The following is a 24960-nucleotide window of genomic DNA, read 5'->3' on the forward strand; positions in this document are numbered from 1 at the left end:
TACTTAGTCATACATCTCATAAAAATTATCTTCTTTTGCAAATAATGTCTTAGACTTGATGAGACCTCGTCGTCAAATTTCAAAGATAATGTGAAACTAATCTCTTTTAATATTTCTTCTCATTCTTCTGAGAGATTGTGAAAGTTAAAACTGCCATCATCTTTTGTTTCTCTCTGCTAAGAATAATAATTCTTTATTAGCTTGTTCCTTTACTCTAGACCTTTGTTGAAACATTCTTACCCATTCATAATTTTTTTTCATGTTTGACTAAGGAGATATCAAATTTGTTCCACCATTTAACATGTATTGATCTAGTCAAATTGAATATTGATCTCCTCAAAGAGGTTTACCGAGTCACAAATCATATCATAATCCTAGAGCATAATTGATGTTATGGCTTGGCTGACCACAAATAATATAAAGCTATAGAATTATTAGTAGTAGTATTAGTATTATATAAATCAAAATTCACCAAAAAAAGTATTACATAAATCAAATGCAAATGATCCTAGATATTTCAATTTTTTTCCTACTACTCCACTACTCCACATCACCAACAATATAAGATCAGTTATGCTTACCCAATTAAGCCTTTACAATGAAGAATGTAGTTGAAAAATCACAGTTAAAAGAACAAGACTATAGTAAAAAAAAAAAAAGAAGCTTTTAATGAAAATAGAAAGTCTGGCAAACATTTTTTCTATTATAACGGTTGTCTTTCTAGACTTATTTTCTAACAAAATCATGTTTAACTCTGTTAAAATAAATTACTAGATTAAAAGGAAAATTTGCTATTAATTTTATGAAATAAATTTGATTTGAGTGTGAAAAATACAGTTAAAATAATTCAATATGATAGTTCTTTTTACCCTAAAAGTTATAGAAAATAAAATAATACAGAATATTTTCAAATTGTTTGAAATTTGTCAAAATAATAATACTTGAAATCATCGGAGATTTCACCATTGACAAACTACGAAGAAAACGCTATTTTTTTGTGACATAAAGAGACAAGGAAAAGAAAAGGTTGAAACAAGAACAAAACTAGGCTCTTGAAGAGTCCACTCCTAACGCATCCGCAAACATCCGCACCCGCGTTTGGCAAGTATATCAGCACATCTGTTGCCTTCACGTAGTGTATGCCTAACCTCACAGAACATTCTCTAGTAAGGATATTTTTAATTCTTGAAATAACATAGCTATGTCTATGTTGGGGTTGAACTTCCTGCTGAACCATTCGCCAGCATTGTTTTATTATGAAATTAATTTAATAAAGTTCAATTATGAATCATTTTAACTTATTTATTATGAAATTTACTAATATAAAATATAAGGAATAATATTTTTAAATAAACGAATGAACAAGCAATTATTTTTAACTAATCTAAATATGAAATGAATATAATTTTAAAAAAAATCTTCACTTGAGTTCAGAAATTTCCTTTAAATTCCTTTTTCGAACTGCAAAAGATGAAACTTGAATAATTAATAAAATTTCAAGGTCTAAAGATGTCGTAGGAAATGTGTATTTTCAAGGCAGAAAGCCAAAGGCAACCGTGAAGACATCATCTGCAGCTTCTACTCGAACAAGTTTCCAATCGATATATCTCGGTAGATAAAGGAACACTTATTTTGCTAAACATCATTCATTGAGTTTTGTGCTCTCACTTTTAACTATCCTTTTCAAGGCGTTAGTGTGAGAGATTCTAAATGTAAATTGTATCCAGCTAAAAGGGTTGTGAGTAGAATGCGTCATTAAAAGTGAGGAAAAACAAACACATTAACCAAAAGGAACCTTCCTAAACTATTGTTCCTTATGCTTTTAAGAACAAAAAGTTACAGCCAAAATTCCATAGCTAATGTTCACAAGTAAAGCATTTTGGAAACTCTCTTCCAATTCTTGGTAAATTCACATGAATAAAAAGTAAAAATTAAGAGATTCAATGGAAGACAACCGCCAAAGGCCACTGAACTCACCACATTGCCATGTCTATCACAAGAGATACTTCTCAACCACAGTCCTGCCAAACTTCTCTTGGACATCCCTTGGCGTTTCAATCTGGAACAAACAAGAAATACCACATGAGATATCACACTATCACAGGAAAAGTTGTTTGAAATACTTGCATTGCAAGTTTGAAACATCGGCAAGATGAGTTACTAACTGCATTCAGTGCTTTGAAGACAGCTTTAACTGTATTATGAGGATTTCTGGAACCAATGACCTATCAGGACAATAAAAATTAGATCTAGCACTAAAATTACAGGACCATGCTCAATTTTTCTAGGCAACAGTTACCTTTGATTTGACATTCTTCAAACCAGCTAAATGCAGTATGGCTTCGACTGATCTGCCGGCTTTCATGCCAGTTGTAGTAGGAGCGGGCCAGAGATAAACCTATGGAATAATGGAGAAGACATGAAATTTATATAATATACAGGATGAATACAGGCAGGATAAACTCGGTCATTACTCGTCAAATGCAATTAAAACAAAACATTTCAATTTTTCTAACAGAAGATGAACTTTCATGAGATAAATGGGGGAGGTACTACTAGAAGAAGGATAAGAAATTGACTACCTTGGTCTTTTTATAAGACGTTTGTACTGCATGTGCAATTGTATGCTCCTCATGTCGCTCTACATAATGCAAATTCTGGAAGCATTTCTCATACGCCTGATTGTAGTTAAATCAACCACTAATTCAATATGCTATGTTGTTATCAGAATAATAAATTATTAAACTGCATTAGACATAATGCACATAAGATTTTTACTTCGAGATAAAATAAATGTACTTATTGTTTTAAAGGCATACTCAAGAATATAAAATTTAAAACATTCAAAATTGGATTTCAGTTAGTTAATAGAGAATCTACAATAACAACTGACCAATATCTGATTTTCAGTTAGATTAGAAAGATGTAAAATCGGTTAATGCACCTTCTGCAACTCATTATCAACAGTATATAATGAAATAATGGAAATTCTTTGGATTCTCTTTATAATAATCAAAACGGATATGTTAATTAAATTAGTATGAAGCTTGTTGAAACACAAAATTTGAAAGAAATTCGTGCATGCTGAATAAGACATGTAAAGTTTGTGGAATCATTAGGCAGGTGTTTTCCATCGAACATATCTAATAACAGAACAGAAGTCATAGTCATCAATCCTAGCTCCTCCCACTAATTATGACCCAAATATCACAAGGATTAACCAAAACCTATGTTGATTCAACATCAGAATGTTGGCCAAAGACAAAGCCCCTGGGCAGTATAACTGCCATAAAAAATCACAAGATTTGTGACATAAATCAAAACTTCAATAAGCTTGAAACTAACTACTAGTAATTGAAACAAAGGCAAATCTATCTCTTCATATTTATGTCGGGTAATGAACTCATGAAACTTTTCTACATTGAACACAGAACAATTGGAAACAGTCCACAGCCAAACCACTTTAAGGAGAACTTGAAAGACCAAATAAGATACTGTGAATACCTTTTGAAGGGCAACTGGGACTGCAGGGCCTTTGGCTTTTGCAAAACCAATGACGCCATTATAGTTGCCACAAGCTACCATGGCAGTATACTTCACAACTTGTCCTCCCTAGATCAAGAGATTCAAACCAAACTAAGAACATACACAAAAGACAAGAGGGAAAGCATAGCAGGAAGCACAGATTTATGAAATACCTTTGTGACTTTACAAGTTCGGTTCATGTCTATCAATCTTGTATCAAAACCCTGGTAACATGTACAAAAACCCAAACAAAAAACAAAATCATAACTCAGCTTTATTAAAAGCAAAATAAGAATATGGGAGAAATAACAAAGTTTATTTAAACAAGAGCAATGAAAGTGCACAACATAAGAATCAATTAGAACTTCAAAAAAAGATCAAACTACAAGAATGCTATGCTTTGAAAAACATCAAAATATTATTTTGTGCTTGGTAAAAGAAAAAGAAAATTCCATGAACAACCAAAGAAGGCATCTCCAAATATATATAAATTGAAATCAAAACCAATAAGATTTGGAGGAAAAGACAAGTCAGTAAATTTAAACAAGCAGTTGCCTTGCTATGAATGCATAATGTACCTCACCTACACAGGCAGACCTTTCACTTCATAAAATTAGTAAAGAAACAGGACACTTGATATATTATTAAGCAGGAGAAAAGGGAATAAAATAAATAAAAACTAACCAGTTGAAATTATATAATTTCTATTTTTAGGAGTTCTTTTGCTTTTTTTTTTTTCTTTTTTAATTGTTGAATATTAATATTAGGAGCTCTCAAACTCAGAAGCTCCTCACTCTATCAGATTGTCAGGAATATCAGTTTATTTTACTATCAATTCATCACTCCATCTAATTCATTCCCCAAAATGATTCCAAAACCAAACATACAATTAGTCAACTAATCTGTTCAATTGGTCAAGAAATTGTTCTTAGTTGGTCAAAGATTGAAGTGGGGAAGTGCTTCAAAAAAATTTGTTTCGTATTTCTAACTGATCATAAAGATAAAGAATTTTTCTTTCTATAAGGATTACAATAAAAATAATCATTAGGCTAATAAGTAAAAGAAACGACAATGATAAAAGTTTTGCACAGTGGTTAAACGTATATAAAAGAGCAAGCTCCTATTAAGTGAATTCATCAGTAAAATGAGCCAGTAAGAGTGCATTAACCCTCAGTGCATGGTGAATCTGTGATCTTAACCTAATAAAGAATTAATCTACTCTTTGCAAGCTCACTTTAGAGAACACTTGACGTAAAAAATGAGTAATTGATTATGGTTCAAAATGCCAAGACAAATAGTGTGTTTGGTTCCACATTCCAGACATGATTTCTTACTTCTCAACAAGGTTTCCAAACACGCTAAAAAAACCAGAGAATTATGTAAGTACGAAGCTACCTTCCGGTAAAGTGGCTTTCTCTTCTGCTCAGTCAATTCATTTCTCTCCTCAGCGAGATCCTTGATCTCTTCCTCGAGCGCCTTCCCCTTCCTCCCAAATGTATACTCGAGCTCCGCCAACTTCTCCTCGAGCTTCCTATCGATAGCCTCAAGTTTGGCCATCAGTACATTATCCTTCTCCTTCATGTCATCAAACTCCTGCTCCTCCTCATCATCAGCATTATCTCCCTCCTCAATCTGCTTCTGCTTCTCCTTCTCGAACTCAGCCTCTTCCTTCGCGTCTGCGGTTGGCTGCTCGCGCTGAATCACGCCATAATTGGCAGGGTTATCAGGATCATAAGCCTCCTTCCACCGCACCAACCTCAACGCCCTATTAAGCTTGTTCTGCAAAACAAACTTGTCCTTCAGCTCTGTCGCGACCTTAAGCCGATTCATGAGCTCACCAATAACCCTATACTCAGGCCTCAGGCGGAAATGCTTGTTTTCGAAGTTATCTATTTTGGCCATCCACTTAAACGCGTCGTCTAGGGTTTCGGCTGAGGTGAATTTATCGAGAAGGTCCATGTGCTTGTCTTTTTTCTTCTCGAAATCACTCACCTTCTTGTCGGCGTCGTCCATGGTTTCCTCGTCGGAGTCGTCCTCGGAGTCGGTGGGCTCCTCGTAGCGGTTCAGCTCAGCAGATTCCTTGAGCATTTCCTTCTCGAGCTTCGCGATGAGGGGCCCCACGCCCATGTAGTCCTGCTCCGACTCGGCGTCGATGTCGGCGGTGTCGAGGCCGAGGCGCAAACGCTCGTTTCGCTCCCTGCGCCTGTCTTTCTCCACCTCCGCGGTAATTTCGTGCAGGAATTTGTCGCCTGTGGAGAAAAAAACCACGTTGTTGCCGAGGATAGGGGAAGAATGGGAGAGAAATGCAGTGCGTAATTGCGATCTCGCGGAGTTTTTTACCACGCCGGTGGCGGTTCTGAATCTGAATAAGTGCCTGAGACCGGTTCTTCCATGGTGGATGTAACCCATTCAGATTAACGCCTCTCACTCTGCGTCGAAACAATTGTAGTTGTGAGTTTGAGGAGACGAAATGGAATACCCATTAAATCATTGGTGGAAAGAAAAAGAAGTTCTGATAATTTGTTTAACATAGATACATACCTCAGCAGGAAAAGGATGGCGCCTGATGAAATGCAATTTGGATTCTCTCCGGTCTCTAGCTAGCGGGATGCCTAGAGAGGAAGAGGGTTAAGGCAGTGCATTAAGGGTTTTAAGTTTTTTTTTTTTTTTTTTTTTTTTTTTTGTGTTCTTGGATATTTAGGTAATTTCGTGTATTCAGTGAGACTAATGCTAGCAACAAGTCCTCAAGAAAAAATAAATCAATAATTAGTGTAAGAAAATTAGGGGATGCATTGCAATAGGATTTGAAAAGAATATTTTGGCATAAAAATATTTTATAAATTTTAAAAAAAATTATAAAAATGTAATGATTTTTAAGATTTTTTTTAAAAGACGTTTATTATTATAATTTTATAAATTAGATTTTAATGAATTCACAAAATTTAAAAAAATATTTTAATTTTTAAGATTTTAAATGACTTTTATAATTTTTTTTAAAACATTTAAAATTATTGTTAATTATACCAAAAAAATTTAAACATGTTTATAGCATTATTAAATTATGTGTATTGTTAGTATAAAAATATGTTTATATAGATATTTAATAAAGATGCATCTTAATGTCTTATCATATTAATGAATAAAAATATGCATTCTATTCAATATTGTGCAAAAAAAAATTATATTGATTGAGTATATAAATTAATTTTTTATAATAAAGAGTTAAAAATAATATAATATTTATTTTTCTAAGTAATTAATAAACATTACTGTAAAAATAGTAACTAATAAGTATTCTATAAGAAAAAATAGGTTATGATAATTATTTTAAAATCATATTAAGGGTAATTTTTTATTGGATAACAATTTAAAATATTTTACACTATCGTGATCATTAACAATTTTATAAAGTGTGTGAATATATTTTAGTTAAATAAAATTATATAGTTAATTTAAATTAATAAAAATATCACCAGTTTAAATTTAGAGGAGACGAGAAATTAAAAAAATAAAAATATTTGTAATTAAATAACTTATATTTGAGTAAAAAAATTAAAGTAATTAAAAGCTAAGTGGGTCTCCAGCCTTTACCTTAGCTCATATCTAATATGAAATTTTATAAAACTAATAAGGATATTAGTAGAAAAAAGCAATTACTAAAAAGCTAACAAGACATTTATTTTGGAATAATTTTTTTCCAAATGAGCACTTATTTTAAGTCGAGAGAAGTACTACGTACATCAGGTCCTAGTCGTATTCAGCAACGATTATGGTATGTTACTAAAAGAAGAAACTCCACTTTAGTCCTCAACGTTAATCCGTCTAATTTTATAAATGTTTACTTTAATCCATAATTTTAGCTGTAAAAAAAAAACCCTTAACTTCACAAAACATTTATTCAATCTTCAACTTCAATGAAAAATGCAACAATCTGATAAACATCGAGAGCATAAAGGATAATTTATAGATTTGATAAAGAACAACAATGGGAAAATGATACTACTATCTGATATCTCATTCTTCTCACTGTCGTATAAAGAGAAAAATGTTATAAGTTTTTACACGGGTGCTGTTTTCCAGTTGCATCCTTGCGTGTATTTTGATTCTTCAGCTCATCTCCAGCCGGAAAAAAAAAAAGAATATGCAGTGGCCTGCTAAAAGTAGGATGTTATGAACGTTCATGAAAAGTGATGGTTTTCCATGAAGTGATTCGGGGGAGAGGAAACAATCTCACATGGGTTCTTTAAAATCAACGACAATAGAACTTTCGAAGTATCCAAGTATTTGAATAAAAATATCATTACTAATTTACAGGTGATAATAACCATTTGTGTAAATCCAAAACAAATTTCATTAGAACAATCGTACAGGGCTGGGAGTAGAACCTCACACAGGCATGGTGTTGTACAGTATCAAGCTTTGTTCTAAATAGTTTTCTTTATCCGGCTTTCATTTCATTAGATTTAGCCTTAGGCCTTGTAGGTACTAGGGCAATGCAGAGAAGGCACACCATGGAAAATAGATAAATTGATAACCATATTAGCTGGTAATCAAGCAAGTCTATCTGGAAAAGCGTATCTGCGAGGATAAATATTAAATAAAATATTTGTTTTTGTGGACATAAAAAGCATGTCATTTTATTTTTGACACAATATAAAATGTTAATTAATTTAAAGCCGTTTCTCTATTACTGTAAAACAAGAGATATTGGACGAATTTAGAACTTAAATAATCAGCTAGATAGAGTCTCCTACTAGTTGGCTCTATGAGGGAAAACATAAAGCAACTCAAATCTATATATAATCACTTGAGGATTCAAGATTGACATACCTGCTCTAACTATGTCATGTTTCTCAGAACTAGTGCTTGAGCCAGTAGTTCCGTAGCTGGGCCATATGGAGGAGTATCTCATCACGACCCTGATTAGTAACGCTACTGGTCATGATCCACGGAGGCACGGATTGGAAGAAACCTCGAATCAAATCCTGAAAATCATTAACATTGTCTTCTGGTCTTTTGCCTCCATTCTTTTTCTTTTTCCGCTTGTCACATTTGGTGAAGATTAATGTCATTGGGATCTGAAAGAAAAACTATATTAAAAAATCCACTCTTGTTACCGAAAGAAATTATTAACTCTGTTCTGTTAACGAAGCAGCATGAGTCCCATATGGCTGGGTGTGAGACATGAACTAGAACTACTTTATGATGCTCCCATTAGAAGTAGGGGCTAGAGGCTTTTCATGCTTAATTACCTGACCTGTAGGACAGGACTCTCCTATACATCAAGTGATACTATAGCTTAGTTGTCCATCTTGGTGTAAATGGGCTACTGCCACTACTCTATTCAACACACGATTAACACAAGGGTGTAATGCAAGACACAGAGTTCCTATTTGGATTGAGGGAAAATGTTAGCACCATGCTCTTTTAAGTTTTATCATTAGGTAAAATTCAAGTGGGAATCATTATACAATGTGCCCCCACCCCCTTCTAATGTAATGGGTCTGACATGAATTTCAGCCAATAGCAAAGAATGTGCTGAAAAAAAAAATATAGATATATTAGAGGGTGTATTGTTAGCATTCCTCTTAAATGAAGACCCTGCTCTTGACAGCTTGGCAGGAGTGGGCTCTTCCATATAATATTTACATCACATTTTCTTCAAAGTCTATAATAACCTCAGTTCTTGACAACATTTAAATTGTAATAACTAGTTAAGTTGTAACCGTATTCTTATTTGTCCTCATATCATATAATGAGTTCTTAATGCAAGTTGTTACTGAATTTTATTTGTCCTCCATATAGATAACTGAGTGCTAGCTGAGCAAAGTCAGCCCCTTGTAGATATTATCAATTATCTAACTAAAACATCTCAGTGATTCCAGTTTCCATAACTGAAATGTAATATTCTTGGTATCATAATTCTCACATGCACATTACCTACTTGACACCAAGATGAAGTGGCAGTAACACCAATATGCCAGTTAATTATTACCTATAAGGAATTCTACTAGGAAATACATAGTTTTAGCTGCAACTACACAGAAAAAGGTAGGAAGACAAAAGTGAGCAAAACTTCCACACAAGGTATGCCATAACCATCAGATCAGGTAGCACATGCAGGATTGATGGTAAGTAAACATAAAGCACGTCACTTAATTCTGCTAATGAAGAAAATTTGACACATTACCTGATTCTGACCCAACCAACTGGCATAGTCAAGATCAATTTGTTTAGCAGGAATGCTAGCATCTATTAGAAGGAATACTGAAACTAAGGTTGAGCGGTTAAGGAAATAGTCCTTGGTGAATTTTTCCCAATCCATCCTAAGTTCATGTGGTGCAGATGCATACCTAATGACAAGAACATAATGGCAAATAAATGTCATTGGCTTAAGAATAACAAGATCATATTATTCATCAATAGTTATCCTTAAAAAACAGTATAAATTAGCATTTAAATAAAGGCAAAAGAAATGTCAAAACAGAGCTTGAGCACTTCAGGGACTCATGTGGATAATGTATCACAGAAAAAGCCTTTATAAAAATCATAAGACAACACATCAACATATGAAATTATTTGCAACCTTGAATATTTAATCAGTCAACCTAAGAGAAGTAAAAACACAATTGAAGTCTGACACTCAAATTTCATCAACAACATTTGCACAGCATACTAGTCCAACAACAACAACAACAACAACAACGCCTTATCCCACTAGGTGGGGTCGGCTACATGGATCAACTTCTGCCATAATGTTCTATCAAGTACCATACTTTTATCCAAACCATTAATTTCGAGATCCTTTTTGATAACCTCTCTTATAGTCTTTTGACACTGTACTCGAGCCATACAGCGCGTTGCTTCAGGGCAACGACCTAGCATTCACATTATTACGTAATTGATCCATGTCATAGAGATTCACATTATCCACAGCATACTAGTCCATTGATATCAAATATACTAGTCAATATTTCCAATCTTTAAGACTTCACAGAGGCCAGAATCTTTAACATACTGTGAGAGTATAGCAGGAGTATATGTGGTAGCAAGTCATACCCATAACCAGGCAAATCAACCAGGTACCAGCTATTATTAATCCGAAAATGGTTTATACATTGTGTTTTGCCTGCAAAAAATTGAAAACAGACAATTTAATACTGTCAATAAATGCATAGAACAAAGAATAATGTGAACTACAATAAATTAAAAATCACTTTATTATGTCTCAACACTGTGAATGCACTGATGCTATTATACTATATCCAGCACCTTAATAACCAATATTAGCCATTACTTGATTCTTTATAGTTTATACAATATCACCTAATCCCTACAAAACTCCCTTACCTTTGTCTGCATTGAATTCCAATCCACCAATTCATAAAACTCCATCCCTCCAAAAATACCCTAACCCTAATCTAGAGCAACAAATCCTCTCTCCTACCTCATCATAGAAACGGTTCAGATGCTTGAATACACGTAAATCTAAAATCTAACACGTCATTTTCAAATAAGTCACATTCAACCTTTCAACACAATTTTTTTCTTTACACTGCACAGAAAACGATAATTTAAAAAAGGATTCGTTGTAATAATAATGGCTAACCGGGTTTCTTCGAAGTTAAGGCGAGTTTCTTGCGGCGGACGAGGGAATTAAGGAGCGAGGATTTGCCGACGTTGGAGCGGCCAACGAGAGCGAACTCGGGAATTCCATCGGAGGGACAGTCTTCAGTCTTCACACTGCTTTTCACAAACTCGGCCTGCAATACCTGAGCATCGTTGGCGTAGTTACTCAGCAGAATGTTAGAACCGTTCAAGACTCTTGAACTTTCGAGGGACACGGTGGTCTCCGGCGGAACGAAGAGCTTCTCGAGGGATAGCTCTGTGGGGGAAGGGTTAACGGTTAAGGGTTGTGAGGTTGTGAGAGTGGATTTGGGTGGGCGTAAGAGGGTGGTTTTGGAGTAGGTTCGACGAGGGAGGGAGTGAGATAAGGTAACGAGGTAGAGAGGAAACCTTGGGAGGTATAGAAGGACCATTTCACTGTGTTTTTTGTTATCTCTGTGCACAAGTTAGGGACTCTCAGCAAAAATATCTTGGGCACTGCAGTGTTACTCCAAAACCCCGTTTGGATGATCATAAACTTTAGGGAAAAAAATAGACCAAGGAGAACAGATTTCGATCAGCTAATTATGTTTTGTTTGGATGGTGAAAATCTCTGAGAGAAAAAAATTGAGTGAAGAAAAAGAGAATCAGTGAAAAATTGAATTTTTTTAAATCATTTGCATTAAAAAAATAAAAAGTATATGTTGTAATTTGTAAAGACGTATTTTTCTTTAACAATTATTTCATAATATAAAAGAAAAAAAATAAATGTTATTCTAATTTTTTTTAATGAGTTCTTCAACTTTTTCTTTTCTCCACAAAATATTTTTAGGCTAAAGAAGAAGATTTTTTGTGCGTGATTATTTTTCATTTCCCCGCAACAGTTGCATCATAATGCTTATTTTTATAGATCATGAGATATTTGTATCATCTTTGCACTTTAGATTTATAATTAGTCAATCCTTAAATTTCGAGTATAAAACATAATTCATTTAATAGTCCCGCATGCGATATGCAAAGCAACATCCCCTCAGAGTGTGCTCCATTATTTCCTCACAAATATTGCATAGAAGGATAAATGATGGGCATTAAGGCCACGAGATTGATGGAGTTAGATGGGATTGTTGTCTCTTTCATTATCTCTTAGTTCACATGAAATAAAATTTGATCAACAATTACTCTCCTTGCGTTGGATTTAGCTTGAGTTGGTGCCTTTAGGCTCATTCTTTTTGTAACTAAAATAAAATTAGAGGATACTAGACTATGAGAGCTAGTTGAGGATTATTTGTTATTTTTTCCCTGTGATTGTGTTGCAAAATTGCTTTTGGCATGTGGTGAGTAATCTTAGGCCCGTGGGATTACAAATGTTATCTAAAATTATATTTTTTAGCCATGTATGGTCATTTTAAACATGCATATCGTCATTTTTTTTTCTCTTCTAACACACTCTGCCTTTTTTCCAATGACCCCTCATGATGATCATTCAAGGGTCTGTTTTTTTGGCTTTGCCTCCTTGACATGATCGTGCTTTCCTACTCCACCTCTGGTTTCATGTTAAACAGTATAATGGGCAACCCTGTGCGTGTTTTCCAAAATCATACTTGGTTAGTTGTCACCATCGACCCTTGGTGAGATGAAACCATTGTTTTAGTTTTATCAAATACCACTTTCAATGGCAATATCTGCCACGACAAAAATAAATACAGTTCCACCCAAATTCTAACAAATATTTTCTTTTATTGGATAAGGTGAAACATTTTACTCTCACTGTAGTCCCAAGAACATAACTTCGTTGAGAAACCTATTATTGTATACAGGACGGATCTACTTGTTGTATTGTGGGGGCAATTGGCCCACTTTTTTTTTTTATTTATATACGTGTAAGAAAAAAAATCTTCTCCATAAAAAATATAGGTATTGTTCTTATAAGATAATATTTAAAAAATATACAAAAAAATAATAAATTGATACTAATTTTTCTATTTTATTATTTTATTTTTAGAATTTTAATTACTATTTTGTTTTTTTAATTTATTTTTTATGTTTAATTTGACTTTTTAGTTTTAAAAGGTTCAACTAGGTTCTTTATTTTTTAAAATAAGTTTAATTTGATATCATTTTTTTCATCACCTTCAAATATTTTCAAAAAAATGAGATCAAATTAAATCCATTCTAAAAAAGACCTAATTAAAAATAAAGGGACTAAATTGAATTTAGTATATATAAATTAAGGGATCAAATTGAATCTTTTAAAAATAAAAAAGACTAAATTGAACCTAAAAAAATTAGAAGAGCAAAATAATAACCTAATTTTTAATACTCCAACTCATCTAATAGACATTCAATACAGGACAACGATTTATTTATAACTTACATCATATGTTTTCATTTTAGTGATTACACCCCAATTTCCAAATAAAGCAAGAAATAGGTTAAGATAACTTGTCATTTAAGATGTTTCTTTATAATTATTTTTGTAAAATAGTTTACCAACAACAGTTTACATAAGTGATAGGGACTTGTGTTATTTAATCAATTGATTCTTGATTTGAATATTAAATGAACCTTTAGTATAGAATAAACTGTGTTAGAATTTGAATATTTAACTTGTGAGTTCTTGATTCCTACCTAAAATTAATCATCACTTTGAATAGAAACTACTTAATACAATATCATGATCAATAAAAAATAAAAAAAAATGATTGGATGATTATTTAATTATATATATAGATATATGTTTTTATAATATCAACAATAAAACAACTAGAACATTAAAAATGCATAGAAAATAATTATAGTTTATAAAAGTCTAAGTATTTTGAATTATTCTTTTATCATATGTATTTTATAAAAACTTATGTCATAAAGGAAAATTATAATTTATCATAATATTATGTGTTTTTTTAATTGAAGGGTATCAAATAACAAGAAAAATTTTAAGAACATGCAGGGCTCACATAATTTTTTTTGCATTAACTTGTGAAAACCCCCGAAGAAATGAAATGTAAAGCGACATCCAATGATTATGTTAGTCTTTGCAATTTTTTTAAGTATGTTTTCTTATTATAATAATAATAATAACAATAATAATAATTTATCCTTTTCTTTTTTATCAAACAAGTTTAATTTAAATATTTTATCTTTCCAACCAAACAATCTATGTTTTTATTATATTTCTCATCTATTTTTTTATTTTCTTTTCTCTTCAACCTACTTTTTTTCTTCCTCTACTTTTTTCTCTCCTACTAAACACAGCCTAAGTCTTAAAGAGGCCGTGTTAATTTTAGTCTATTTATTAATTGATTTAATATTTAATAAAAAATATTAAGATAATAGTGCATAAAGCATCACATCAATATATACGGACCTACCGATATAATGGAATATCAATTTATTTATTTATTTATTATTATTATTAGTACTATTTTTTAACATCGTTTCTAGAAAGTAATGAAACGTGATTTATTTTATTTTATTTGCAGTGTCGCAAAAAACATGGCTTAGAACTTAGAAGTGGAAGAGAGTCCAATACAGGCAATCAGATCTCGCCACTTCAGCCTCTCATACGTCGAAAGTATATGCACCATGTGCATTTTTTTCTTAATTTTTTTTGGTATCGTTTCTTTCCACCAGACACGGTAATTTCTAATTTCCATCTCACCAAATCCTGACTCCATTTTTTGATTAAAAAAATTAATTATTGTAGCTACGATTACCGATCACTCTTCTATCTTCGTTCAGATCTCACTTTCTCTGAAGAAGCAAAGAGTCGATCTAACCGTGTCGTCGTTCCACTCAACTTTCAGTGGCTATGGCTCCACCGCCTCCGCAGTCTCATCGATCGCCCTCACCGTCGCAACCGTCAGGGTCAGTTCCCAAATCAACTTTTCTTTCTTTTTCTTTATCTGAATGATTCACAATTTCAATATTGGGCTCATCTACGGAAGCAAGTACATAACAATTGCCGCCTTTATCTCGCAACATGCATTAGACAAATAGGAAATTTCGCGTGTTTTGGTTTTACCTCACAGCATGCCTTCAAATGTTTGAACGCGCACTTCGCTTTGCTCTCATTAACAATAGAGATCCAATGCCGTTGAGTTTTGTCCTATTTGGCGTACAATTATGCAATCTACAGTGCTTGTGTGTTATGACTTAAGTAGTTGAGTTCTGTATACCGAGCCAGAGGGTGACTTGGCATAGTTTCTCGCGGATTCATCAACTTTGCGTTATCTCTTCCATTTCAGAAACTTGTTTCTGGAATGAGGAAAGGAGCTATGTTAACTACATTGAGTTGGTGCATTAGCTTTATATATATATATATATATATATATATATATATTAACCTCAAATGTGCTCTTGATATTGTTCTCCAATCAGAATTGGAGTTTCATTTCAGTTGATCTATGTTGACGTTTAATGCAAACTTTTATTACATAGAGCATGTTTGGTTTGTAGTTGAAATTGTTGCGACGCGTGTTCCAATTCAGATCCAACGGATTAAAGCAAAATGAAAACAAAAACAAGGGTCCTATCCTTTGGCAGAATGAATTTTGCCCCAAAAGTCATTTTGCACTTGATTTCCAACCATGCACGTAGATTACCGATGTGAAACTCTGATTTTGATTGAAAAGTATCTAGGGAACTGCATCCAAGTTTTACCGATGTGAAACTCTGATTTTGATTGAAAAGTATCTAGGGAACTGCATCCAAGTTTTGTCTTTATTGATATCCCAATTCTCTTCTGTCTACATGGTTGATTATTTTTTACCTCGAGTACTGACCTAATGTTTAATTTAACCAGGAAGAGTGAAGTCTCCGATCTGAAATCGCAGCTCCGGCAGCTTGCTGGGAGCCGAGCTCCGGGTGCTGATGATTCTAAGAGGGATCTCTTCAAGAAGGTGATTTCCAACATGACTATAGGTATTGATGTCTCATCTCTATTTGGCGAGATGGTAATGTGCTCCGCAACGTCAGACATTGTTCTGAAAAAAATGTGCTACCTATATGTTGGGAACTATGCTAAGGGCAATCCTGATCTTGCGCTTTTGACGATTAATTTTCTGCAAAGAGATTGCAAGGATGAGGATCCAATGATTCGGGGACTAGCATTGAGGAGTTTGTGTTCGCTCCGGGTGGCAAACTTGGTGGAGTATTTGGTTGGGCCATTAGGGTCTGGGTTGAAGGACAATAATAGTTATGTCAGGATGGTGGCAGTTATTGGGGTTTTGAAACTATATCATATATCAACTTCCACCTGTATTGATGCAGATTTTCCAGCAACACTGAAGCATTTATTGCTTAATGACCCTGATACTCAGGTGAGGATTCTATTTCTGTGGAAATTTTATCTTCAACCTATGATAAATCATAACAGTTTCGTTCAACTTTTTGTAAAGAATTAAGAGTTTAACTTAGAACCAAGCTAATCTAAATTGTCCAATGATTAATGAATTGCAAGCAAATAGGTTGTTTAAAAATTAGTTATAATAAACACGCAATTCATTAATAAACAGCCTATTTGCTAGCAAATGAGTGATTATTAAACAACTTTTAATCCTAACGATCCATGTATGGTATATAGTTCAGATTTACTCCTCTCAGCCTCATACAAACACTCCTCTCACTTGATATGCCCCATACCTACATATGTGTGTGTGTGTTAATTTTTTGTTCTTGTTATTGCTTTTCAATTGTTCACCTTCATATCAGAACAACAGCAGTCTTCCTGTTTCAAAAATTTAAAATAACAGCAGTCACCAAATAAATTGTACTTTACACATTTCTACTGTCATGCTTTTTTCATCAGGTAGTTGCAAATTGTTTGTCTGCTTTACAAGAAATTTGGACCTTAGAGTCATCCACATCAGAGGAAGCAGCCAGGGAGAGAGAAACTCTACTTAGCAAGCCAGTTGTATATTACCTTCTGAATCGGTAATCTTTTCTCAAGTAATTCCTTGCTCTCTGATACTTTGATGAACACTACTTGGGAAAGATGTGGTGCTTAAGTTATCTTTCCCTAAAGGACATCACTGTTTTTTATTTTTTGCACTGCAAAGGACAGCACTGTTATGTTCTTTCTTTTGCATTTTTTAGGGGAAGCTAGCATTCATCAGAACACAATAGATAAACTGAATTTTCTCAACCACCCTCCTCTTGGATTTCCTTTCATAGGAATTTTGTCTATTTCCATTTCTCCTTGGCAAAAAGGCTTATAGCTACCGTATAATCTGGTAGTTTAGTAGCTTCTTCGTCCTTCTGGAAATTATAAATCAATCATATGTAGTATGATTGTGGGAGTAATGGTTGACTGAGTAGTATCTTCACAAATGTGATAAAAAATGTTTTATTACCTTATTATAAGTGCTAACTGTTGTCCTATTAGACTATAAAGCGTGTTGATAATTGTAGCAGTCATTTGCCTACCAAAGGAGAAAGGGGGCCTAGGAATCAGGGACATCAAGAATTTCAATCTTACTCTTCTTGGAAAATGGAGATGGAATCTATTCCATCACCAAGGGGAACTGTGGGCTCGGGTGTTGGATTCAAAATATGGCGGTTGGAGGAATTTGGATGAGGATAGGAGAGGCAGCAATGAATCATTCTGGTGGCAGGACCTCCGCTCAATGTTTCAGCCTTTGCAGGAGGGTAACTGGTTTCAAAATGAGATATCTTGGAAGGTGGGTTTTGGAGCTAGAGTGAGATTTTGGGAGGATTGGTGGAAAGATGTTGGTGTACTGCTAATGCTAAAACACCCTAGGTTATATCTCATTTCCTGTCAGCAAGAACAGTTCGTACAGCAAATGGGGAGATTCTCAGACGCAGGCTGGGAGTGGAGCTTTCAATGGAGGCGATCACTTTTTGATGCTGAGATTGACGTGGCTGATAGGTTCTTGGGAGACACAGAAGGCATCTCAATTCATCCTGACCGACAGGACAAGTGGGTGTGGAAGGGAGATTCAAGTGGTAATTATTCAGTGGGGAGCGCGTACAAGCTGCTTTTGGGAGATTCCATGGACGAGAATCAAGATGGAGTTTTTAATGAGCTGTGGAATCTAAAGATTCCAAGCAAAGCATCCTTTTTGCTTGGAGATTAATCATGGACAGGCTGCCAACAAGATCAAATTTGCGCAGGAGAAATATCGAAATCAATGACTCTTTCTGCCCATTCTGCAGAAACAATGAAGAGGATGCAGCTCATTTATTTTTCAACTGCAGCAAAATTCTTCCGGTTTGATGGGAATCGATGTCTTGGTTAAACATTTCGGGTGTTTTTCCGCAGACTCCAAGACATCATTTCCTCCAACATGGTTTTGGGAGGCCTTCTGGAGTCAGGTCTCAGAGATGGCAGATCTGGTGGATAGCTTTAACCTGGAGTATATGGCAGCATAGGATGGGATCATTTTCTCAAATGATAGCTTCAATGGCAGTAAATTGATGGAGGATGACATTTTCCTTTGTTGGTCGTGGTTTAAAAACTTGGAAAAGGGTTTTGAAATACCTTTTAATCACTGGTCCAGTAATTTGAGAGAGGGATTTTGTAATCAGGGGAGGGATACATACATAGGATTTGGGTAGATTATAGACAACAATGCAGTCAGATTTATGGTTTTCTAATTCTAGTATTAAAGCCTGTATTAGGAAACCATAATTCTGCTAATCTTGGATATCAATTGTACTCCTTCAGTACCCCTGGTACTATAATATTTTATCTTTGCTGATAAAAAAAAGAGATAAAAAGAAAGCACCTGTAATATCTTGCAAAAATACCAATTTTAAGAAAATTTATCTGTTCTTTCTTTTTTCACCTGCAGCATTAAGGAATTTAGTGAATGGGCTCAGTGTCTTGTGCTGGAATTGGTGTCCAAGTACATTCCATCAGATAACAGTGAAATATTTGATATAATGAATCTCCTTGAAGATAGGCTCCAGCATGCAAACGGTGCTGTTGTCTTGGCAACTATTAAAGTATTTCTACAGTTGACTTTGTCTATGGCTGATGTGCATCAGCAGGTATGCTTTGATTTGTGTGTCTGTGCAAACATCTCATTTAATCTTCTTGTTTTTCATTGCAGCATTTTTTTTTATGCATAGTTATTTTTTCCTTAACATAAAGTTCTCTCGTCTGAATCATGCTTGCTTTGTATCTCGTAACGATTTTACTTTTAACTATTATCTTGCTCAAGCATATAGAGGACATATATTGGGCATTTAGATTTTTCAGCTGAAAGATTAGGCTTATGGTATTCATATATGGATGCATATAAGAAAGAAAAATAGCAGAGAAGGTATTCTTCTCTGCCCTGTGGCAAAGCCACCCAAAACTATCCCAATGATTATAGCCTACCCCTCTCATTTCCCCTCTTTTTCCTTATATCCCACGCAGCCTGACAATGCTTCCCACACTTGTTGCCACATATGCAAGTTTGTTATAGCCTAAGCCTACGTAATCCCTCTTTGCCCTTGCCCATATATCACCATGTTACATCGCCTTCAGTCATAACTCATGACAATTCCCTTTTATGTCTATCCATTATATGGTGTTGCATGTTTTTGAAGTTTTGTGTCGGTTTTAGGTGTTGATTTTGTGTTATGTTTCTGTGACCTCAATTTGTAGGTGACATATAATTTAAATAAATCAGTAGTTCTTATAAACAAGCTGGGGTTTTTGCTAGGCTTTCACCTCAATTCAAGCTCAGCCTCAAGCTTAGGTTTCGGCTGTGTTTGCATATGGCTTGGCCAATCTTAGCTTGGCTTGATTACATACTTATTGAAACTACCATTGTTATTATTTAAACCTTTTTTCTTGATCTTGAATTTATTTTTACTTGATCTTGTCAGTTTGGTTGCTTCTCTGTGATTTATGTTGCAAATTCTTCTTGTTTAGGTATATGAGCGCATCAAAGCCCCTCTCTTAACTCAAGTGAGCTCGGGAAGTCCAGAACAATCGTATGCAGTTTTAAGCCACCTGCATCTTTTGGTCATGCGTGCACCTTATATATTTTCCTCAGACTACAAACACTTCTATTGCCAGTATAATGAGCCATCATATGTCAAAAAGTTGAAGCTTGAAATGCTGACTGCAGTTGCAAATGAAAGTAACACCTATGAGATAGGTAAGAAACTTCAATTTGCTATAGAGAGAAAGGGTTAGGGGAGGGAGCGATTGATTTAAGATTTGCATTTGATGTTCTATTCCCTGGTCTGAGGCTGCCTGTCTTATGACATATTCATGAACTTCTTGGATCTCATTTCAGTGACAGAATTATGTGAATATGCTGCAAATGTTGACATTCCCATTGCAAGGGAATCAATTCGAGCTGTTGGGAAGATAGCATTGCAGCAGTATGATGTCAATGCTATTGTTGATCGACTTCTCCAGTTTCTTGAGATGGAAAAGGACTATGTTACTTCTGAAGCTCTGGTAAACATGACAAGTGCCTGCTAGCTACCCTGAAATTTGTGCTTAAGAGTAGTATTGCTTTGTTTTATATTATATGCAAACATGTGTTGAAAGTAAGGCATTTTGATTTGACTTAGATATGGTATGGTAGACTAATGCGAAGTTTGAAAGTTCATTTGTTCAGGTGCTTGTGAAAGATCTGCTAAGAAAATATCCACAATGGAGTCAGGATTGTATTGCTGTTGTTGGAAATATCAGTAGTAAAAATGTCCAAGAACCCAAGGCTAAGGCAGCTCTTATATGGATGTTGGGGGAATATTCTCAAGACATGCATGATGCTCCATATGTCTTGGAGAGTTTAGTTGAAAACTGGGATGAGGAGCATTCTGCTGAGGTAATTACATAACTTCTTATGCTTTACAGTCGTGCAATTTCCACATTTGAGATTTAGATTTTCATATTGAATGCCAAGTTATGCCCAGCATCATGGGACATTGTAATCTTAGTTATATATTCAGCTCTGCCCATGTTGAATTTATATTCTTTGATGGTAGGATTCAACCTTTTTCATTCAGCATATCAAGCTCTGACATTTAAGAAAAGGTCTCAACTCTCAAGTGCTTCATTCTCATCTGGCCATCTACAGCATGAATTCCTGTACATCATTCTATGATGTATAATCGTATATATGGAAACTTAAAAATATTATAGTGGATCATTTGGATGGTAAAACTCAACCATTGTGTTACACTTGGATTGTAGTTGAACCAGTTTCTTCATTTTTTTTCCTTTGAAACAATTGCAGAAGGAACATTGTGAACAACCTATGTTGAAATTATGGGCTTTTAGGTATTGAGGGAGAAATTGAATAATATTCTCTTGTATATTGTCATGTGTTACATATGATGATAAAAAACATAAAGCACTAATGCTTTTTTATGCCAATACTAGATCATAATCCTAACATAATAAAGAAACAAATCATTTTTGACTGCAAAGAAACAAATCATTAAATGTTCGGAAACATGTAAACTAATAAAATAGGGAAATTAGTCCTAGGAGATAATCTCTATGATACATTAAAATTTTCTAAATATAATCAGCATATTTATTGGATATTTTTCATATATTCTAACACTCCCTCTCAAGATAAAGCTTACTAACTTAATCTTGTTACAAATAAATCTTTTCTGATGAGGGCTCCACCAAATATGGCTGGAAAGATAATCATCCTGGAGAGTTGGTGTTGGAATGTTTCATGACCAAGTAAGGAATTCATCACTTCATGACTCATCAATGAGATAGGAGAAATCACCATTGGTATGATACTTGATAGGAAGCTGCTAGGAATCACAGCCAATTCATCATTGTACAACTCTGGCGAGTGTTTGATAGTGTATTGACCTTCACAAGACTCTGCTCATTTTGAATGAAGTGTTCTTCCATTTCATGCACTGTCACCTTGGTCGTGTTTTTGTAGCATGGACGGCTAGGTTCTAGATACCACTGATATATAATTTAGGTGGAAAAGAGAAAGAAAGGGGAAAAGAGAAGAAGAGAAGAGAAACAGTGAGATCAAAGAAACTGTGCACTGCACTTCCATTCTTATTGTTTCAGCCTATCTAAAATACAACAGCCCTACTTTATTTATAGCCAGCTACTCAACAGCTATGAAATCTTATCTAATAGTAGCTGGCTGACTAACATACATTCTTTTCTTGTTTATGTTTACATATCACAATGAATGGATTATTAGCTTGTATTTATGTTTACTTATTTATATTTTGAACAACTGCTGTCTCATGAATCATGATGCAGGTTCGCTTACATCTTCTTACTGCAGTTATGAAGTGTTTCTTTAAGCGACCACCTGAAACTCAAAAAGCATTAGGAGCTGCATTGGCTGCTGGGATTGCTACTGATTTTCACCAGGTTTGAATTGTTGTTACTGGTTACTACTTTGTATTGTCAAAACAATGAATTGTTTGAATATTTGCTTGTATTGCTGCAGTAAGTTAAATGAGCTTTTTGTTGATTGCAGGATGTTCATGATAGGGCCTTATTTTATTACAGGCTTCTGCAATATAATGTATCAGTGGCAGAGAGTGTGGTCAACCCTCCAAAGCAAGCAGTTTCAGTATTTGCTGATACTCAAAGCAGTGAAATCAAAGATCGCATATTTGATGAATTTAACAGTTTGTCTGTTGTATACCAAAAGGTAACTAATCTACTGTCTTCCCTCCCAGTGGCTTTAATGAAACAAATTATTCATTGAGTTTGGACTAATTTTAAGTACTTCGCACCATTTCTAAATTTAATAAAATATTGTACTATTTTTAACAAATTTAAAGATAAAATGGGGAGAAAATAATAATTCACCTTACCATTTAAAGTGTTTTTTCTGTTTCTTCCCTTTATAAAACATGTTTGACTTCTTAGTGTTTCATGTTTAGTCTTGCCTCAACTGTTGAATCACCTGAGATATTCTGAATAATATGCTGCAATTTGTTATTTACATTAGAATTCAATTTTAGCATTTTAAAAATATAAAACATTGTACAGCTAAACTTTCTTCCTCAACACCTTGTGGTGCGATAGATTAAATTAAACACCTTGTCTTACAGTAACGTTACTTGAAAGTTCAAACATGTTTATATTACTGTGATCCTTGTGTATATTAAAATCTGTCAAACTAACAATAGAAAATTCATGCAGCCTTCTTATATGTTCACTGATAAGGAACACCGAGGGACATTTGAATTTGCAGATGAACTTGGAAATCTATCTATTAGTGCAGAATCTGCAGATTCTGTTGTTCCAGCCCAGAGAGTGGAAGCAAATGACAAGGATCTGCTTCTAAGTACTTCAGAAAAAGATGAAGGAAGAGATCCTGGTAGCAATGGTTCTGTCTATAATGCGCCTTCCTATAATGGTTCATCTGCTCCTACAACTTCACAACCACTTGCAGATTTGGCATTTCCAAGTACTGGCATATCTGGTCAAGCTCCTGCTTCTAGCTTGGCAATTGATGATCTGCTTGGTTTAGATTTTCCAGTTGAGACTGCAGCCATGCCTTCACCTCCTCCATTGAACCTAAACCCAAAAGCTGTACTGGATCCTGGCGCATTTCAGCAGAAATGGCGTCAACTGCCAATATCCTTATCTGAGGTTTGCTTTGAAATTATCAGTTTCATTAATGTGATAACTTAGGCTTGAAAATATCTATTTAATTTGAATGCATTGGTATTATAAAAAAGTTTTACAGTATCATCCAATGATGTGTTGCCGCATCATTTAATGAATTTGACATCTTATAAGTTGTTAAGCTTATTAAGGGATGTGTGGCAACATATAATTGAATGATTGTGTAAAATTGGAGTATACATTTTTACATTGATAATAAATCAAAAATTCAAAATTGAACTATAGAAATGTTTTTGTGTACTCTTTTTTTTTTGCCACACCCAATGAACAAAAAATGTCAAGCATTTTTGTCTATATGTGGTCTATAATTCATTATCTGGTGCAGGAATATTCTCTAAGTCCTCAAGGAGTCACATCGTTGACAACTCCTCATGCACTTCTTCGCCACATGCAAAGTCATTCAATACAATGCATTGCATCCGGTGGTCAGTCTCCCAACTTCAAGTTCTTTTTCTTTGCTCAGAAAGCAGAAGCAGCATCAATGTATCTTGTTGAGTGTATAATCAACACATCGTCAGCCAAGTCACAGATTAAAATAAAAGCTGATGACCAAAGTTCATCCCAGGCATTCTCTACTTTATTCCAATCAGCCTTGTCCAAATTTGGTTTACCTTAAATCTTTATGGTGCCTTCAGAGCTTTGAAATCAGCTGTTATGAAATGTTGCAATCCTAGATTGAATATATAAGGGAATGGAGGATATTGACTCCATACCTCCCCCCTCCCCGAAAGAGAAAGAAAATTCAGATTGATGTATAACAGGAAAATGCAGGGGGGTTCCATTGGCTAAAAGATTTTGTAGTTGTTCTGTATCCAAATCATCGTGATCCATCAAATATTCAGTTGTAGAAAACCTAGTCTGGGTTGCAAGTTTGTAGAGGTTTTATGTTGATGTTCTGACGTTTATTCAAGTGTTCATTGTGTTCTAGGTCATTGCCATTGATTGACTTCTGGTTAATTTCTGTGCCGGGTTGGTGCTGAAATGTGAATCTGGACCCTTTATCAGTTGATTGCTTAATACACAAATGATGCTTGATGCCTGTTGTGTTGTGGCTTGTTGGTTTGCGTTAGGTGATTTTTTAAGTCTTTCATTACCTTTTCTAATTACTGCTGTGAACTGAAGTTTTTTTTAACGATACAATGTGTCACTTAATTTTTGTTTCAGTGATAGGGATCATGCTCTTTTTTTGGGATCAAAATCTTTAAGTACATGGTCAAAAATTT

At 34.4% G+C, this 24960-nt stretch overlaps 3 protein-coding genes across 6 annotated transcripts; 1 reads left to right on the forward strand and 2 right to left on the reverse strand.

Moving 5' to 3' along the window:
• Window positions 1-1780: 1780 nt before the first annotated feature.
• Window positions 1781-8374, reverse strand: LOC100809192 (DNA ligase 1). Of its 2 annotated transcripts, XM_041016338.1 has the most exons (9): window positions 8356-8374; window positions 6067-6137; window positions 4921-5954; window positions 3699-3749; window positions 3505-3612; window positions 2583-2678; window positions 2300-2398; window positions 2166-2225; window positions 1781-2059 (listed from the first exon to the last, which is right to left on the reverse strand). In XM_041016338.1, the coding sequence occupies exons 3-9, from the start codon at window positions 5932-5934 to the stop codon at window positions 1994-1996; spliced, it is 1494 nt and encodes a 497-aa protein (XP_040872272.1). In that variant the 5' UTR covers window positions 5935-5954; window positions 6067-6137; window positions 8356-8374; the 3' UTR covers window positions 1781-1993. The 2 variants fall into 2 exon arrangements, with proteins under 2 accessions (XP_040872272.1, XP_040872273.1); XM_041016339.1 differs by lacking the exons at window positions 2166-2225; window positions 6067-6137; window positions 8356-8374 and having other exon boundaries at window positions 4921-5934.
• On the reverse strand, window positions 6067-11688 carry LOC100784426 (GTP-binding protein At2g22870). 3 transcript variants are annotated; one of them, XM_041016340.1, is made up of 5 exons: window positions 11135-11688; window positions 10585-10654; window positions 9716-9878; window positions 8356-8603; window positions 6067-6137 (listed from the first exon to the last, which is right to left on the reverse strand). In XM_041016340.1, exons 1-4 carry the CDS (start codon window positions 11562-11564, stop codon window positions 8385-8387), a joined length of 882 nt encoding a protein of 293 aa, XP_040872274.1. In that variant the 5' UTR covers window positions 11565-11688; the 3' UTR covers window positions 6067-6137; window positions 8356-8384. The 3 variants fall into 3 exon arrangements, with proteins under 3 accessions (XP_040872274.1, XP_006581420.1, XP_006581419.1); XM_006581357.4 differs by lacking the exon at window positions 6067-6137 and adding an exon at window positions 7472-7676; XM_006581356.4 differs by lacking the exon at window positions 6067-6137 and adding an exon at window positions 7472-8103.
• A 2904-nt stretch (window positions 11689-14592) lies between these two features.
• LOC100809730 (beta-adaptin-like protein A) lies at window positions 14593-24776 on the forward strand. The gene is made up of 12 exons (XM_006581360.3): window positions 14593-14768; window positions 14872-14997; window positions 15935-16451; window positions 16940-17064; window positions 18945-19143; window positions 20018-20246; window positions 20388-20554; window positions 20718-20927; window positions 22352-22465; window positions 22575-22751; window positions 23249-23701; window positions 24063-24776. The coding sequence occupies exons 2-12, from the start codon at window positions 14942-14944 to the stop codon at window positions 24351-24353; spliced, it is 2538 nt and encodes an 845-aa protein (XP_006581423.1). The 5' UTR covers window positions 14593-14768; window positions 14872-14941; the 3' UTR covers window positions 24354-24776.
• Window positions 24777-24960: the final 184 nt, after the last annotated feature.

The sequence above is a fragment of the Glycine max genome, chromosome 6 (assembly GCF_000004515.6).
Source record: "Glycine max cultivar Williams 82 chromosome 6, Glycine_max_v4.0, whole genome shotgun sequence".
NCBI classification, from domain to species: domain Eukaryota; kingdom Viridiplantae; phylum Streptophyta; class Magnoliopsida; order Fabales; family Fabaceae; genus Glycine; species Glycine max.

Excerpts from the sequence above, each read along its gene's own strand:
- LOC100809192 (XM_041016338.1), bottom strand. The coding sequence starts at position 5,934 with ATGGGTTACATCCACCATGGAAGAACCGGTCTCAGGCACTTATTCAGA. Across the intron at positions 2,679-3,504 it reads TCCCAGTTGCCCTTCAAAAG|GCGTATGAGAAATGCTTCCA; the intron begins GTATTCACAGTA and ends AACTACAATCAG. Across the intron at positions 2,060-2,165 it reads TCTTCAAAGCACTGAATGCA|ATTGAAACGCCAAGGGATGT; the intron begins GTTAGTAACTCA and ends TGTTTGTTCCAG.
- LOC100784426 (XM_041016340.1), bottom strand. The coding sequence starts at position 11,564 with ATGGTCCTTCTATACCTCCCAAGGTTTCCTCTCTACCTCGTTACCTTA. Across the intron at positions 9,879-10,584 it reads GTTGATTTGCCTGGTTATGG|GTATGCATCTGCACCACATG; the intron begins GTATGACTTGCT and ends TCTTGTCATTAG. Across the intron at positions 8,604-9,715 it reads GTTGGTTGGGTCAGAATCAG|ATCCCAATGACATTAATCTT; the intron begins GTAATGTGTCAA and ends TTTTTCTTTCAG.
- LOC100809730 (XM_006581360.3), top strand. The coding sequence starts at position 14,942 with ATGGCTCCACCGCCTCCGCAGTCTCATCGATCGCCCTCACCGTCGCAA. Across the intron at positions 14,998-15,934 it reads TCACCGTCGCAACCGTCAGG|GAAGAGTGAAGTCTCCGATC; the intron begins GTCAGTTCCCAA and ends TAATTTAACCAG. Across the intron at positions 20,928-22,351 it reads ATGAGGAGCATTCTGCTGAG|GTTCGCTTACATCTTCTTAC; the intron begins GTAATTACATAA and ends ATCATGATGCAG.